We start from the raw sequence: 19,076 nt of genomic DNA on the forward strand, positions 1-19,076 counted from the left end.
TGCACACAGTATTTTTTAACATTAACTGACAAAAGATTATCTTGAAGCCAACCATGAAATGTCTGAAGATCTGCTTGTAACTGACTATTAATAGATTCAATATTGAAATCAGACAAAAAAAGAACAGTATCATCAGCAGGATCATCAGGGTTGGCGTGCATGTGTTTGATAAAATTGGTCATAATGTGATTTTTGCATATTATTATCAGTGATTTTAAACCTGCATTTCATTGTTGCTCTTATAGTAATTGCCCACCACCCTGAAAGATTAAAATTATGTGTTTGTGTGTCATTTACCAAAATTTTGCATTAACCAGCAAAAAGATTTTAGTGAAACCCTCAGAAAATGATCACGCTGCAATCCAAATACTAACAAATTACACATTTTGTTTAAATATTGCGCATTCAAGGCAGCAGGTGATATGCACCCCTTCATTACATGATACACTATTATAGTGTTTTTCACCTCCAAACTTCGGTCCACACTTTAAACAGGTCAGACTCTTTTAGTTCCACTCACAATGACGTACTTGTGTTGGTGGCTGTCATTGTCTCTTTGTTTTTTATCTTCTCACACTGAAATCAATAGGCCTGGACCCTTGCACTTGTCCATGTTGAACCACTTCACTGTAGCTCAACACCCAAGAGAGAAAAGTCCGTCAAGATGAGAGGAAAGACAAAGTCCTTTTAAAAATGTCCTTTTTTCTCTTTCTCTTTTTCTTTGCAATGAGTACAGCAAGGTAGAACGAGGATAGGAAGAGAACAGTGTTGCATCTGTAACCTGGGAGCTGTCAGGACCTCTGTTTTTTCAATTCCCTCTTTAGTTTGCGTTTTCTAGATGCCCGTCAGCTCTGCCTCGACACATTTCTGTGACAGCCAAAGTCCCTCACAACATGTCACAAACCAAAGGGTTCATCTCTCTTCTCTGCCTGTGATCAAACTTTCCTCTGATCAGATCTTACCTGACCGTCATACAAAGAGCGTAAGCACAGAGGAAGGAGAATTGCGGTGGTGGGGTGCTCCACTTTGATGTCATTACAAACAGGGCTGCAGTTGGGAGTTGTCATATACACACTTGTGCGTGCAAATCACAATCATCACACTGTGGGAGTGATTGAACAAAGGCGTCATTTGCAAGCATCTGTCAGTAGTAATTTCCGCACTGAGACTCAGTCAGGTTGGAGTTGGTTGAACATGCTCAGGTGAATTATTTAAGCACGGAGTGATTTGTCTTGTTGCGTTAAGCTGAGCACAGCCTGTGATCACGGTGTCTCTTCCAACTCCCGTCTCAGAAAGCACAACATGTCAACTGCTGTGTAATATTAAACAGATACTTTTTTTATTATACTCTCTGACTTCCATGCTCTTTTAGCCCTATAGGTGTTCGCTGATTTCAAACACAGAAGCATCGGCAGCAGAATCCAGGAAAAATCAACGTGATGTATTTGGCCAAGGTAGTTCAAGTTTTACTTTCTCGCATTCACACTAAACTACAAAAATATGATCAGCTGTTGAAACACACGAACAGAACATTTATTTTCTGTAGATCAGAAACAAGCATTTGAAAAGTTTAGTGGTTTTTTTCAACCATAAAAAATGTTAATCACTGTAGTTAAATTTATCACAGTTTTACAGTGCACCTGTTAACACCCCCCTGGAGCATCTAGGTAGGGATGTTGAGGTTTTCTGCACGTGTCAACTCTGAGGCAGCTGCGCGTTCTTCCTCCTGTTAGATGATAAACAGCATGAGCCCTGGGAGCCAGGGACAAGAGGAGAGAAACCAACGTGCCGGAGGAGGAAGAGGTTGTTGACGAAGACCCGGCACTGCTCCTCCTCTTCTCTGCAGCAGCGCGTTGAATCTCTTCAGCGCCACATAGACATCCTGCAGAGTGCCAGGAAAGATGCTCAGCTCTCAGCCAAAGAGCTGCGAAGGGCCAACGAGGTGATCACGACACAGCTCAGCGCTCTCACCGAGCAACTCAGCAGCAGCAAGCACCTCACACAGGTAACTAGACGGGGAGATGAAGTTGAGAAAAGACCAGTTTTAAATGTTAGTCAGTTTTTACTATATTATTTTGATTATTTATCCTAAACGAGTATGCTGTAGACCTACCCTTATCTGAGGTAGTTGGATCCACAGGGCAGAAGAGAGGGAAAACAAAAGCCTTCCTTGTGTCTTTATGATGCTGCCACCGTTTCCTCTTGTGTTTTGTTTCAACAAGCAAGTTGTCCACAACAACATGTCACTTCCAGTTCCATTCCTCCGATATCTGCACTTGTGCTCACAGAAACATACAAGGTGACTGTTGCTTTATAGAGTCCCATGCTACACACCTCTTTAGTTATTTAGTGTCTACAGTCAGGTAGGAAACTTTAAGACTTGGAATACAGTATAAATAAAACACAGAAACATTTGTCCTAAAATCTTTTTTTTTCTTGTCAAGGCCTCCTTGTAAACATCAGCATATTTGGGCACATACACACATGCCAACAGTTTGACAGATACGGTCATTAATTTTATACGCAGGAGACTTCTTTTGGTGAATTCAGACACAGCTGCAGCAGTTGAACATATAATTAGGTACATGTCTGTATTTTCACTGTGCAAAACAGTAGAGTGGAAGACAGTGTTGAGGACTCATGAGTCAAAGTTCATCTTTCATAACATTGCCACCCAGGAAGTGGCCCTCGTTAACCCACCAGGCATTGCTGAAACCCAATGAGACCTTAGACACAGTGTAAAGGCACAGGTGTGTATACACACACAAACATACACATTCACTGTTGAGTGAATGAGTGGACAGAGGGGGAATTGTTGTCTTCCTGTTTGTTTCCTCTTCCCTCTTGCAGTATTAATGCCACTCCACCAGAGAAAGTTGGAGCCGACTGGTCAAAGCTAGGTCTTGTTGCCCTCTCTGGAAAGGGCAAGAGGTGATAGACTTTGGACTTGTTCCAGCCACTCCTGGCCGGCTCTCTAACTAAAACTCTGCTTGTAATTGGCTTAGGACAGTCTCCGCAGGGGCCATCATGTGATAGGTAGCATGGCAGTTTCCCAGAGACTTGTTTGTGTTGCTCTGTCTCTTGATCCTTCAGCCATTCTGTCCTCTCCTTTTGCTTCATTTCTTGCCTCCCTCCTTTATTAAGTCATGCATTCTAGGATTATGCCTTCAGTTTTTTCGTGTCTTCTTCTGCTTTTCTTTATATATGAAGTTGGAAGTATATAAACTACTGAAATAAATTGTTGTAATTTTTACTATTTAATATTTTTGTGCCTTTGCCATACAACTTGTTACCCCTAGCTGTAAAATGTTCTTTAAAATTGTGACACTTGAATCATTTAACACCACAGCCAAATGATGAAACTTTAGGTGTGTCAAATTAGAGTAAATAAATGTCTACACTACCTTGCAAAAAGCTTGAATTTTAGATAATACAAGTAGCTACTAAACTACTAGAGAGTAGTTGAGTACTTCCACAACTCATTATGTGGTATTATTAATGTCCAGCCGAAGTAAAATAGCTTTGTTTTTGAACTGAAATCAGGAGGAAGATGATTTGTACATTGATATTTCACTAATTTTCCATTTTTTGGTTTGTGATTTTTTATTTTATTTTGCAAGTACAGAGTTCTTTCTGACTGTATTTGTTTATTCTAAAGTGAGACCACAGCTCAGAATACAAAGAGAAAGAAAAGCAGAGAGAGGTGTCTTTTCTCTCTTCCTAATGGGACTACCAGTGTGAGTAGTCCATGTCAGTGTCATCTCTCACCAGAGCTGAAAATGGCCTGTGAAATCAAAGCTTGTCTTACAGGAAGTGTCATCAATGCCTCTCTTAATTCGTGCACTGCTGCCACTGGGGCCACAGCCCCACTTTTCATTCTCTACTCCTTCCTCCGTCTCTCCCACACTCTCTGGGGATACGGCATTTGTGTCTTCAGTAGAGCAGAGGAAACCTAAAACAAGAGGGATTCTATTAAAAGGTGTCAGCCAGCAACCAGATATCAATAACCTCCATGTATGCAGAGCACAGAGCAAACCCCTGGGAATCTGCGGTTTCACTTGGCTGTGTGTGTTTCTGACTCTGTGTGTTTTCCTGCATTCTTGTATATGTGCAGAAATCTTTCCATGGATCGGGTCTCCTGTTTGTGCCATTAAGCATTTTAATGTTTGACATGATTCCATAGCAGATAATTGTTATAATATTGAGCCAAAGGTACAATGATGCGATTCTAGTCCACTGTATACTTTACAATAAACAGTAGTTATGCTTTTTTTTTTTCAAATATCCACCACACATGTGGTTAAAAGTGTTTATTTTGAATGGGAATATTTCACAGTATTGGGTTGCACATTATCAGGTTGTGTCATTATAATTCATCAATCTAACCACTTTTTAAATGCAGCTCTCCCTCAATTCCAAATTGCTCTGAGTCTACAGAATGGCTTTTCACTGAGTCCTATTTTCTAGAATCACCCCTCCACTACATCTACTCATTGGTTCTTACTTCAAAGTTGTACAGAGTTGCTGTTAAAATATTTTACAGTGAGTTCACTTAGTACAGTGAAAAAAGTTAAACAGGAAAAGTTTTCATAAATAGAATGCAGTGATTTATTTAATTTATTTAAATTCAAAGAAATCAATATAATGGAAGAGTGTATATTAAATTGTATGACTGTGTATTTTTTTGTTATGACATTGTTTCATATGATTGTCCATAAACAAAGTGAAAAATATCACTGCAAGTAGCATGGAAAAAGGTTGGTCTTTTTCTAAATTAAGCTGAGGCTCGTCCGTGCAGTCGTGTTTTGTGTCTTGGTTCAATTAATCATATATTGAAGCTCTGATTGCATTTCATGTCTGACCAACCCCTAAAAATAGATATTTCTACATTTTGTTATAAGTAGTCAGAACTTTTACTTTTAGTTGTTATCATCACCAGTGGCCCACCTCATCAGTCCTGTCTGTGGGTAATTCTGCAGAAACTGACCTCTGACCTGGCTGGCGTGGAGCAGCAGAAAAAAGTTTTGGAGATGGAGCTCGAGCAGTGGAAGCGGATTACATTTCCTCCACAAACTGCACCACCACCACCACCACCACCACCAGCAGCAGCGGTAAACACTGAGTGTTCTTGCCAGGGCAGAACCATGTCTGCCCCAGCTAACCCTGCCTCCCATACCCTTGAGGCTGAGGTCAAACAACTTCAAGCCAAACTCAAGGTCAGTGGTTATAGAGTTAATCAACTGTCAGCATGCTCTGCCTTTTTCTGCATGCCTTTTGACATAGATCTCCTAATAGGATGAATGTATTAAATGCTCATTCCTAATTTTGTGTGCCTTCAAGCTTGAGTGTGTTTTATAATAAAAACAAGAATTCAAGGATCAGAATTATAAGGTTAAAAATAAATTCAAAGTAGCCCTATCCTTTTCTGTGTGTAAATAGTACAAATGAAACATTTTAATACTGTTTTTATAGTGATATTAATTTTGTTGCTTATTTGTAAGACTAAAACATCACACATCAGTTTGGGATTAAACATAAATGTATTCAATTTTTTTTAAAATTACCACATATTAGTTCTAAGACATATTCACATTTAACCGAATATTTTGCAACTCTTAAAATTATAAAAGAAGCACCTGCCACGGTTTACTTTAATATTTTAAGAAAATGAGAGCAAATGTTTTTTTTCTTTCAATTTGAACCAAACATCTCCTGAAATTGTGATTTCAACATGAATTATCATTTCTTATCATTTGATCCTATTTCGAAGTAACTGTCAGGGGATTGGAAATGGAGAAAAACACACAGCAATGTGCCCTACATCACAGGGAGTGATGAAGGAAGTGAGCCGCAGCGTTATCACCCTCTCAGCACCCAGCTCATCAGTGTCACACGAGCAGATTGCTGCTGTCATTACACACATTTGATGATGTCATGGCAAGTGACACCTTAAGAAAGAGACACTGTGGGGAGTGCCCAACCTAAACGAGCACATTAAATATTAGTAAGATGTAAGATTGTACTTTTCTGAAAATAAAGTTTCTTACAAAGTGTTTGGTAAACATTTTAATATAATAATAATGAATTTTGTGTGTGTATTCAGTTACAGTAAAACAAATGTAGTACTAAAGGTTCATAAATTGTTATTCTCACCAATTACTTCACTTTACCTTTTCTACCTTGAAGAATAAAGTATTCCTGTTAACCTCTTTTAGCGCCTTCTACCCTTCCACTGTAACTATAATGAGGAGGCATGCTGTGCTTGACCTGCCATCAGCTGTGTTGTGAAAACCTTCCCAACCCCCTCATCACACCCACTCAAACACATTAACAGACACACACACGCCGTGTGCCCTCTCCCCAGTGCGCGAGTGCCGAAGTCGCAAAGCAGATGGCCACTAACAAAGCCCTGCGAGGCCAGCTCCAAGAGAAGGAGGACAAGCTCTGCCAGCTGCAAGACAAGTTTGTTTCACACCTTTGTCTTAATTAGTGCAACTTGTCCTTTCTGTAATCTTATTTTTTTTTCGCTGATATGAGATGCATCATTTCTTTTTCTTTGTCTCTCCATGTCTCTGAGAGTTCTCGACGCAGCTCTCATCTGTTGGGTTTGATTCCACCGTGTGGCAGCCCACTTCCTGCTGCACTCCTGTTAGGCGTGTTTCTCACCACTGTGAATCACTTACAGGGCCTCATAACCGAGTGATTTAAAACAACAACAAAAATAGTGCACACGAGCGTGTGTTTATGTGGGTGTTTTTATATGATGTAGTTTGCTGATGTTTATATCTGCAGTTAATGAGGAGAACTGATCAAAGCCTTGCATTGATTCTTTCTGTGCTGCAGCAGGGACTGTTCTGGCCCATGACACCAAAACCCACACAGCAGCACTCTGGCCTGTGGGCCACAAGACCCACTGAGTTCTATGATTCACTTATTGCAGCTTTTTTTAGAAAACACAGTCCCATTGCATAGCTATACAAAATTCACCATGGGAAATGGATGAGATTTGAACTACATCTTGCATTTGAACCTAAAGGAAGGTACAAAGAACAACTTGGCTTTCCTGTCATTGTGTTTGTCTGGCATGCTCTGTCCTCTGCCTGACATTCTCAATAATGCATCTAGTGCATGTGTACAACCAGAGCAGATGTGTGTTTGTGTGTGACCAAAGGATGGAGGATCACAGGCCGACAGAGTGAGCATCCCTCAGCTCTGTTTGTGCGACATCCTCTGCCTCTTCTCCATCTCTTGTCACACCCTCACTCATGCACACACTCGTAACTCCACGTCTCCTCTGGCCCACCACTCCGTTTGCCTCCATGGAGGGACCCCTTCTCAGAATGAAAGGCATGTCTAGACATCCCTGAAATATACATCTCAGCACACACACAGGGAGCAAGGCTGCTTCGCCTTAAAGAAGAGAGAAGGGGGGAAAAAAGAAATGAATTTCAAAGTACACCGGCATGTCCTCAGTCAATATCCGGCACTATGGCCCTGCCTTATTTATGAAGCTGCTTCTTTCATCTTTAGCCCTGTTGTCTATCAGCCACATGAAACATCCAGCTGCACTTCATCCTTAACAACATACACAGAAAAGTGTGCTCTCGCTCCCTTTTTACTCACTTTCTTCAGACCACTGACTGTTGTTATTACAATACACGCATGTTTGATGAACAATATAGCCAACAAGCACAGAACAAAGGGAACAAACGTGCAAGTGATCGGGATATAGTTTGAGCCTCTCGTCTTCTCTTTTCACTAACACTCATAAATAGAGATCACACGCTCCAGCTGAAGTTCCATACATCCCTCATTCTTTTTTATCCTTCATTCTTTTTGGGGTGTGGGAGAAAAGAACATCTAAAATAAATGTTGTCGGTCTAATTGCCATTAGCATTGGGGCAGAGGGAGCTGCTGGGGCTCTTATTGCTGCTCTTCGTCTTTAAGTCAACACCAGACAGTCATCTGAAAGGTTCAATATGGGTTTTCTCATTAATGGCCAAATCCATGGGGTAACCAGCCAGCACTACTTCTCTCCCACCCCAAAGTCCCCAGGCTAGACTCCTCTCTCATTTAATTTAATGTCACTCCAATAGGACAAGCTCACACTTATTTAACCAGCCAACCCTGCGGCATTCATCCACCTAGAGAGACGGGGACATTTGCTCACATGAAAGCATTTGCTGTAGCATTGCGTCATCTGTTTATTTAAAGCTCACACACGGACAACATGATGTGTGTGTGAGCTAAAAAAGCCACTACTTTGAAATTAAAAAAGCAAATCCACTTAATTAACTGCATCCTTATGATCTTTATTCTATTTGTTCCAGTTCCCTACGGTATTGACAACCATGAAAATTCTTTAAATCTGCCTTTTATGAAAACAGAATAAAACATGCTAACATACTCAGACCACTTAAAAGAAGGCCTCGGTGCAAAATTCAGGAATATTAAGCATGTAAATAGAGAAGATTATTGAAATGGGAAGTGACACACACCGCATGTTTTCAACACTTGAGACACAAACGGTTTCCAAGAATGAGACATTGTTTCTCTCTTAAGGGAGCGTCGCTCAAACAAACAGCATTTTTTTCACGTATTTCTTCTATAAATAACATTTTTCTGTGGAAGGACTGCCTTCTGATGGTTTTTACATCACTGCTAATGCTGAGCTGAACGTAATAAACATTTAAATGCCTGGTTACAGTCTCTCAAGTAGTGTCACTGCTGATTCAAAAGGCCGTTTGTCAAAAGGACTCCCCAGTCACACTTAAAGCGGCATTCCCTGCCAGAGCATTTGTTCTAATATATGCCGGTTAGAATTATATATGCATCCCTATTTTACACCCCTCCACTTACCCAAAACAGCATGCCAGTGTATTTAGTTGTCATAATGAGCTGTCATGCCTGATGTAGCGCACTGGGACACAGTGCCTGCCAGCTTTGCTTGTCTGTGTGTGTGTTTGTGTCAGCCTCTGTGTTATGTCTGTGTTAAGTCTCCTACCTAAACAGATGCTGTAAATTGAGGCAGTTTGAGTGCAAAATACAAATATCTGTGTAAACATGACCTCTTTCATATTTGCATTTCTTCATGGATTATTTTAGAGTGGGTCATACAGAACGAAACATCACCATGAAAAGGCAGCTAGTGGAGGACTTGAGGACAAGGTTGAAGTTCCTGCAGGAGACGGAGAAAAGTTACCGGGATCATGTTGAGGAGCTAGAAAAGAAGGTACACACAATTACAGCTCATCATACAGCACAGTCCTTCTACTTTGCTGGCTTTCGGTAGAGTATAAATGATAAGTAATATGCAAAATTTCTCATTGTTTGGTGTTTATTTCTTCTGAAACACTAAAAACAAAAGGAAATTTCTTTCAGCCACTATTATGTTAACTTATTAAATATTCATTAATTAAATGTGAATGAAACTGTAAATAAATGTGAGCCATCACATCGAAACGAGGATTAAGTCCAAAAGTTGTATGTGGAGAAACAGGCAAATACAGTACAGTGTTTTGATTAAAACGCTTGTAAAAATTATATTTTGTCAAAATATAACAAATAAATGTGTTATCAATGTATCATTTTAATGAACTGTCTAAAATATTATCCCAAAAAAATTTTTTGAAGCACTTTTTTGAGCATTAGCAACCAAAAAACAGATTTTGAGGAAAAACACCTTAAAATGTTGAGATTTTCACTGTAAGCTATCAAAGCTTTTGTTTTTTCCAGCTGGGAAATCTCAATACTCAAATACTATTTGAGGTTTCTTTTTTAAAAAGACGTAAAAAAAATCCTCATTAAAATTACATAAAATTAGGATTTAGACCAAATATTTATGTATTATTGTAACCAACAAGACAAATTAAAGAATATCTCTGGATCTACTAATGATATCAGGATGATCTAAGTATCAAAATGTAGCTTTTAAAGCCAGGAATCTGAAAATATAATTAGGTCATTTTGACCAAATTTGACTTAATCCTCATTTTGATGTGATGGGTCACAAATGCTAAAGGTTGACTGATTAGGTTTTCACTTTATAAATCATGGCAGTTGATGGCTGATTTAAAATGCCAATTTGTTTTTGTTTTTTGTTTGTTTGTTTGTTTTTTGTTTGTTTGTTTGTTTTTTGTTTGTTTCTGGTTCACAAATTTAATTGTTTAATGTTTCTACACATTACAATGTACTAGAGCCTGAAAAAGTGCTTTATCCCTGGGGCCTGAAGCAGATCACATTTTTATCAGGGCCATCTAACTAACTCAATACAAATGTTTTCTTGTTTGTTTTTTAAAGCTCTTGCCCTTTTTCCTGCTGAAAATGACATTGTTCTATTAAAAGTTAGCATAATAATCAGATCAATGCCTTTTAGGATCTACTGGTGTTTTGATACATTCAGCTGTAATTTGCCATTTCATTCTAAATAAAAGAAATGTAACTTTTTAATTGTGTTTAGAAAAGTGGGTGGAGCTTAAAGCTGGTCCAAAAATTAGAACAGTGAGTTCCATTGGTTAATAATGTATGTTATTATATGGATATAAAGTAAAGTATCAAGTGTAGCAACACTGTGTCTACATTTTAGTTTGTTTAGCATACACAAGTGTTCGGTGTTATAACCCTTTTTTAATTCTCTCCTTGCAAAGGTGAAAACTTTATCGGAAGAGGCCACCAACAGGAAAGCCTACATTGAATCTCTCAAGAGAAGGTTGAATGTTGCAACAACAGACAAAAGTCAGTATGAAACCTCCTGTGCAAAACTAAAAGAGGACCTTGAGAAAAAGGTTAGAAACAACCACAACACTGGTTCTGATTAAAATTATATTTTCTGTAATGTTTTCAGTGTTACAGCTGTTAACAAATTAGCTTTTCTTTTAACAAACTATTTATGTCCTAAAATCAATAGGAGTCTTTAATGTTAGAACATCAAAGTCTATTTTTAAGTAATAAGCATAAATGTCTCAAAACATGTATGTTTTCTGTTGTTTTTGTTATTTTTTCATAAAAAAATTCATAAACATTTGCTTTCAGCTGACCCGTTCTGCCTGTTATTTTCTTTCTCAGGAGCAGCGAATAAAAACCCTTCAGGGTCGTGTGGGATCCAGTGAGCAGGCTTTGGCTGCCCTGGAACGGACCGCCACTGAGCAAATGGAAGGGTTGACCCAGCAGAGCTCCCAAGCCTTGGATAGGCTTCAGAGACAGCTTGGTCAGGCCTACTCCCAGCTGGAGCAGCTTCATTGTTTCATCAAGGTACTGTGCTGTAGTAAAACTGGGCATACAAAGTTATCCTATTTAAATCATAAAACTTATCTTGAACCAGTATATTGAGGTGTTTCCTTTAGCTCGTCAGTTATTTGTTTTAAAGGTATTACATTGGTGAGTTAGTTGTTGGGTGTTTGGGGCATAACGAGGCCCAATAAGTAACACATTTCTACAATAGAAGCAATTCAAACTAAATTTCCCATCAGTTTGAGCCAGTTCTGTATTAGGTGGTTTTGTATAACATCTCTTTGACAGTAGACATTTTACTTTATCACTCTTTTCTCAACTGAATGTTACACAGAGACTGCTGACTGAATTTGGCTGTAGGTCATTCATGACTCACAGTTCTGCCGGTCTAAACCCAAAAGAACAGCTGCAAATATTAAACAATAGTAATTATGAAAGCAATAAACAACTTGCTGTAGTTCCAGGGAGGGAACATTTCTGTTTGACCCTGAATATCTTAAATATAGAAATAGAACAGTTCCTAGCAAACTAAGCTGAGGCTATTTTCACTCATCACAGTGCACACTATTATGTTTAGCGATATGAACATTATAAATTTTGTGATGACGTTTTTAAAGATGTGTTCATGGAGTTAATGCCTTGATAAGTTAGAGGAATGCTTACTTTTTTATTTAAAAGGCTTAACCCTGTCCAGGCTTCAACCCAAAATCCCAAAGGTTACATCATATATTGAACATCAGAATAAGGGGCAGCAGTGTGATGTGGGACATCTTCTGAAATCTGAAATCGCAGCTCTGCCTGTTATTGTATATAAAGAGTATAGTATCAGAGGAACTTCTAAACATTAAGAGGTTTTTGAGGTGTTGCACATTACTGTTGTTTTCAAGAGAACTTAATTTTAAAGTAAAACGTTAGCTTTATTTGTTTTCTGGTCATTTATTTTACAAAGAATAGTATACATTGTTGTTGTTGTTGTTGTTTTTATTTATCAAAATGAGCGAAGAATCAAAATATGTCTGATTCCAGACAATAAATCAAACTCATTAGGAAGATTAATTTGCCCAGTTAAAACTTGGTTTAATTAGACAATAATATTTTGTTAATTTTTTGCTAAATGTCCAACTGAAACAAGAATAAAACGCACAACTCACATCTTGCACATCTCCACCCACCATACAAAACCCTCTGAGTGTCCATAGTTAAGCTTGGATATACTATTTACGTGCAAGGTGTCACCATTACCTTTTAAACCTACAGCAACCACAGCCATGGCCACCATAATAATAAATGTGTCCTTGTGCATGTCCACTTTAATTCTATATATAATGAAACAAGCCACCACTGTCAAAGTGTTGTTTAACATTTAAAAACAGTCACTGTTTTCTTCGTTTAAGTCTAATTCATCACCAAGTGGTGCTTGTGTCAATCTGTGTGTGTCTGCCAGAGACTGATAAACACTGTCCATCACTTCTGTTCAGCTCACACCTGTCTGTCAAAAGAGAAAAGGGCTTGGCAGATAGATAACAATGGCAGATCTTTTTTTTCTGCACACAAATAAATCAAGTGGTTGACAGGTTATAGACAAAGTACAGTTTTATAACTTTATATTGCTTTCGTTCACAGGGCAGATTTTGAAAAAGTTATAAAACACCTATTGCCTTTTTATGGCTTATTTTAGTCTGAGAAATTTTTCAGGTATATAAGGTTTGTTTTGCTTCCATTCCGAATGTTATGGTAATGGTCATCCAGTTTTGTTCAGGTAACAGATCATGTGGCCCTTCTTTTGTGTAATCATGCTACCTGCAGACATGCAGACGTATTGTGAAGGAAAACAAATCTACATGTTCTGTTCTAACTTTAAATGAAAACTGTGTTGCATGGAAATACACATCATGCCTGTGTTACACTTCTCCTCCATTCCCATAACCCTAAGCTGTTGAGGCCATTGTGCTGTTGTTGAGGATTCACATCATTGTTTGTCTCCCCCTGGCTCTTGTGATCCCCTATAAGAACACCAAGCCCTTTGATTGGACTGCCTGACGTCCGGAGGAGATTTACTCTTGTCATGTATTGATCAGGACCGGAGGGCTGCGTGTGTGTTTGTATGTGTGTGTGTGTATGTGTGTGGATATCTCTGTCTTTATGAGCTTATTTTTTTGTTCTTTGTGTCTGTGTGTGTGTATTTGTGTGTTGAAAATTTTTTTATTGTGTGCCAGCAAACCCTTTTGGCCCCTGCACACGCCCCAGGCTGTAAGCACTGCTCTTGAACTGCTAAACAGTGGCCCTGCGTATTGTGACTGTTTCACACAACACACACCCTTAAATTATTCCCTTACAGATAATACTTTGGCTTGTCATTTCTTCTAGAAAAAGGAAGTATTGTTCATAGATTTTTCATTATGGTTTTGGTAGAATGTTTACATACTCTTTAGTGTTAATGATAAACAACATGTTTTACTTTTTTTCAAAAAGAGTGTTTTGTAAAAACCCTTTATATTTTTTTTTTGTTTTGTTTTTTAAAATAGCAATGTCTTTGAATCGGTGCAGATGATAGTCTTAACTATTTTTTTCTCCTGCTGCTTTGACTTTTGTTCTTCATTTGCCTTTTTTCTATAATAAATGTATGAAGCCTAAAGCAGCAGTTTCGTGTTTTTTAGAGGAAATTTTGCAGTCAGACATTCAGTGTCCAACTTCATGTCCTAATTTGTGTCTCATTTATATTAGTCCACAAACTATATTATTTATTCTAAAGAATTATCAAACACATTAGTGAACACAAACTGAATTTTCTAAGCATTTATTTGAATAGATTTTGTGTCCAAACCATCATTTTCAAGATTTAGAACAAATGATCAGTTCCACCCCCAATCTATTTTTGGGTTTTTATTATTTATGTAGGGTTTACAGCAGTTTATTGTTAGTCCTGGGTAGTGATGATACATTTCTCTTAGACTGTAAAACAATGTTAGTCAAGTTGTAGCCTGTGGGCCATATTCAGCCTTGAAACTCATTACTTTTGGCCCACAAAGTTTTAGATTATTAATAAAACATAATCTGACACAGTTTGCACACTTACAGCCCTACTCAGACACCAGCACACAAGTAGCTAGAAAACTTGCATCTGAGCCAGCCAGGGACCTCTGGCTGTTTAGCTCAGTGGGATGTGAGTAGTGCTAAAATGTGGAAGAGCATGGTTTGAGTCCAGCATAAGATTTGATTATTTTTCTTGCTGATCTTGGCTTATTGCCCATGAAATAAGTTATATTTTTGTCCTTTTTTTAAATACATTACATTAAATTATTTAGCATACAACTTGATTTGTTTCATAATTTTTAGCATTTTCTGTATGTTTACAGCTTACGTATAGAGATTCACATACTGCCACAACCAAAACAGAAAAGTTGGAGCAGTGTCTCAGACTTTCATAAACAAAACCTGGCTGCTGGCCCGGCATTTTTTGAAAATTCTGGCCTTCTGAGCAGAATTTGATGACACTTTCTTTAAACTATATAACATCTACTCCATCTAATGTTGCATAATCTTTTGGGGTAAAGACTAATTTCAGATCATAAAAATGAAACAATCTGTCTGGTTTCGGGAGCTGGAATGGCCTAATTAGACATCACACCGTTGTCATACGGTTGGCTCTAAATCACACATACATGATCTGATCTGAACCAAATTTTGTGTGCATCAAAAGGGAGACCTTCTCAACCCATTTGTTGACAAGATCACTTTAGCCCCCCATCAGTCCGTCCGTCCATCTGCCTGTTCACCTTATGAGATTATTTAAACAATGAAGGCCTGTGATGATTCCAACAAGACTGGTAACAATTAGTCACTACTGAATGGCGATGGGGACATCAGCAACGGTTGGCGTCAAGTTCTATCTTGTTTGTCCTAAAATTATCACTACACTGGAAGCTAAAATTGACTTAAATGATGGAATTACTTAAAGTCAATTTAACTGATCTGTCTTATTGGAAAAAAACAGCTTGGAAAAAAACTGGGCATGCTGGGTCAACTCACACTTTTCTCCTGTCTGTCATTTAAGTACGAAGACAGGTTGTCAAAAGGACCCGTGTTCCATCTGAAACAAAATAATTCAAACATATTTATAGACAAACCAATTTTTTTTCTTTTGAATGAGTGAGTTTTGTATTTAATGTCTAATAGAAAAATTGCTTCATTTTTTTGCTGAGTCACTCATACTATAAAAAAGTAGGGATGCATGATATATCGGCTTTTATATCGGTACCGGACGATATTGGTCATTTTTTAGAATATCAGTATCGGTTCGATATGTAAAACTGGGCCGATATTAATGCCCAATATTGATTTCCCACTTTTTAGCTTTGTGTTTCTGTTTTGGGAGGGGAGATGGTTGGTTGAGCGGCATCTGTTTGATCATGATAGTGATATTGATGCTGTGTAGCCAGGAATAACTGAAGCAGGGAGCCATGTCAGAGGTCTGGTCATTTATTTACGGTATCAAAAAAAGACCCAAGTGTGTTTGTGCATATATGTATAATATAATTTTATGTAATATTGTTAAATATTGGTTATCGGCCATAACAGCAATAATTATATCAGACATTGATATTGGCTGAAATTTTCATATCAGTGCATCCCTATAAAAAAGGGTCTAGATCTGATGAAATTTAGAAGAGTGGAGGTGTTTTATACTTTTTAACACAGTATACTGTATATGGTTATCCTCCTTACCTTAGTTCCCTTGAATGTTTTTGTGTGTTTTTTAATGTGTATGTTACAAATTTGTAAATCGCCCTGTTTCTTCATATTGTCTACAGTTTAGAACAAGTCATACCAGTCTTGTTGATTTTGCATACAGTAAGTTCTTCTGTCTCTAGTTTTGCTTCATCTGACAATCACCCAAGGACAGCTTTTCAGCAGACCTGCAAGGGAATGATTCAGAAGATCAATCGATCAATAAAGCATAAAATGAATCAAATGGGAGTTTACTTTATTGGCTTTTTCATGTGCAGTGGCAGTTTTACCATTTAATTGTCTCTCTGTATTTAGAGCATATTCCCATTTAGTGCTTGGCAACTGTGCCATCCCAGGCCTACCTGTTCATGCTTGCCATCCACTCGGGCACCATTTGAGACAGCCCCTGTTAGCTTAATTATTAACAGTGTTATGCTGCACTGTTGTACTGCGAGACATTTGGAAAGCAAATAAATAAATGAATGGCTGCTTTTTTAGTATCTCTCTGTATCTCGCTCCCTCTCTCTGATGTGTGATTTTCTGCCTTTGGAGAATTAAGTAAAACTCGGGGTGTGTTTAATATCAAAGCTGTGTTCCCTGAGCGCTCAATCGACAGGGCAACAAACCCTCGGGTCCACGTTCCTACAGGGGAGTGTGAAGCAAAACCGAAGAGAATCTGAGTGTGTCAAACTCAATATTCCTCCATAATGTACTAGGCCTCTCTGGCGCATGCTTGATCAATTTCATTTATTCATCTGGCAGGCAGTGCTATCTCTCTTGTTTTTCTACATCCATTTCATCATCCTCTTCTTTTTCTATTCCCTTTTCCCCCCCTCCCCTTTCAGACCCTTGCCAGTGAAATACTTTTAGATGTTCAAGAGGTCAAGCAGCAGTTGATAAGCAGGAGGAGGCTGAGGCAGGCCAGCTCTGTGGCAGCGAAGAGCGGCCTCTCAGCCAAGTCTATGATCAAAGCAAAGTCCATTGCTGCATCCATCCTCAATATGTCAGAGAACGATCTCGCAGACATAATGGAAACAGATCAGGTAAGTTTGAGGGACAGTAGGTCAACATTTCGTACTGTATGACTTGAAGATCTATATCTTGTTTAGATCATCTCCAAGGCGCTCACACCTTTGAAAGATTTTCTGCCCTGTGAAATTTTGGAACATTTGAAAAGTTTTTGATAGATGGGAAAGACATTATAACATCAATATCTACTCACAGCTTTGGGTATCTTCTGTGTAAATTAAAAACAAATCATTGCGAAGAGGCTTCTTTGCCCTGACCTAAGGGAACAGATACTGTAGATTGGTATTAAAGGGAGGAAATAATGGAAAATCTAAGCTCTCAGTCTTCAGTTCATGCCACTTATTTTAGGCTTTTTTTTCCTTTCTGCCATTTTTTGCTTTTGTTTGACCTTTTATTGATGGTTAGGCAGATGATATGTGCAAATAAGAAAGGCTGCACACCAACTTTTCTGAAAGGTATAATACACACCAAGGTGCTTTTCACCAAGTTTAGAAGTTAAACTGACATTGAGAAAAATGTGGTACCTCAAAATGTGTGTTCTTGATCTAGACTTGAGCAAAAAAAGCAAAAAAACAAAAGTACACTTTTTAATGCAGCACAAGTTGACTAAGTGCAACTTTTCTTTAAAAAAAACAGTCATTGAACTGAAATTCTTTGATTATTGATTGTTGTCTGCTTGCAAAAGTGTTTTAAACTCTTTTCTAACTTGGTGGGCATTCTGTCTACCATAGATCATTCCCAACTATGTCATCAATTAGCAACAATGTTACAATCAGCCTCACATCCCTGGGGATGTCCTCTCATCTATCACAAGATGAGATGGGAGAGGGTGCACTAGGCACTTACTCACACTTGAAACCAATTTTAAGCCTTTGCTGTACAGCTCCACCCAGTAGATGACCGAAAACCGTTTCTCTCTTGACAAAAAGTCTTACTCATCGGTCCTGAAAAATCTGCGGTTAGAGCAACATTCATCCTCACACTAATTAAATCATTTGTCATAATTTGGGACTATTTGGTGCCTTTAAAAAAGTGTTTTTCTACAGTATGTCATGTTTTTAGAAAATTTAATTAGAGTAAGTGCAAAAATGGGGTTTGGAACTAATTTGTTGATTGGGGTAGAATTAAGGAGTATCAATCAATTATTCAAGAGCTTTGAACAACTTGAAAACTTTGTAAATGAATAGGGGTGATTGAAACTCAAGTAGTCAAAGTTTGCATTTAACTAAAATGTCCTCTATACATTTTTATAGATTTAATTGGGTCAAAATATAAATAACAGCTTTGAATACTTTGTAACTCAAAAGCATGTCCTTCAGTTTGTCAAATGAGGTTAACTACACTATATGGTCAGAAGTATTTGGCCACACTTGTTAAATGTTGATGGGCAACTTTAATGCTTCAGTATATCAGTGGTTGTAACTACAGCAGCTAGGAGCACAAGGAATAGTTGAAATAAATATCATATATCATATCTTGGTATTAAAATATAGTTTTACTGCTTAAAAATAAATCAATAATAGATTAAATGTTATCACCAACATTTAAGTGATTGCATTTGCTGGTGGCTAGCAGCAAGCTAACTTTTCATAGGAAAAGCTGGACGTTACCTGATGAGACTGACATTACCTGTTCCAGTAGCACTGAAAATTCACGATTACAAGGCAGGTAGGTAGCCGCACGCATGTGTGTATGCGTGTGGGTTTGGGTTTGGATGTGGGCCCATATTTTGCTACTTGGTGGGGACGGTTTTTCAGGAAAATGCAGCCTCGTAGGGACCGAATGCTCCTTGTGGGAACCAAAGCCTGGTCCCCACAAGTTTGGAGGCTGATTTTGGGGTGTGAGGGTTAGGTTTAGGACCATGGTGTGAATTAAGTTTATGCTAGATTTAGGGTCAGGTAGGTACTAGAGTGGTTAACTTTAGAGTAAGGGGTGACCCATAAATGAATGGAAGTCAATGGAAAGTCCCCACAAGGGTAGAGAAACATAGCGTGTGTGTGTGTGTGTGTGTGTGTGTGTGTGTGTGTGTGTGCGTGTGTGTGTGTGTGTGTGTGTGTGTGTGTATGGGTCTAAGTCCCTGGTGCCAGCTC

General features: G+C 38.4%; 1 protein-coding gene across 1 annotated transcript in view; it reads left to right on the forward strand.

Annotated features, from left to right (window-relative positions):
• The window catches only part of LOC106533225 (centlein), a gene marked incomplete at its 5' end in the record, with an annotated part of 63,528 nt that overhangs the window by 26,134 nt on the left and 18,318 nt on the right, over positions 1–19,076 (forward strand). Inside the window, 8 exon segments of the mRNA XM_014029464.1 lie at positions 1,373–1,454; positions 1,734–2,005; positions 4,980–5,216; positions 6,365–6,462; positions 9,106–9,232; positions 10,647–10,784; positions 11,065–11,250; positions 16,803–17,000. Coding sequence (XP_013884918.1) covers positions 1,373–1,454; positions 1,734–2,005; positions 4,980–5,216; positions 6,365–6,462; positions 9,106–9,232; positions 10,647–10,784; positions 11,065–11,250; positions 16,803–17,000 — 1,338 coding nt within the window.

Source organism: Austrofundulus limnaeus, unplaced genomic scaffold, assembly GCF_001266775.1.
Source record: "Austrofundulus limnaeus strain Quisiro unplaced genomic scaffold, Austrofundulus_limnaeus-1.0 Scaffold909, whole genome shotgun sequence".
In the NCBI taxonomy this organism is placed as follows: domain Eukaryota; kingdom Metazoa; phylum Chordata; class Actinopteri; order Cyprinodontiformes; family Rivulidae; genus Austrofundulus; species Austrofundulus limnaeus.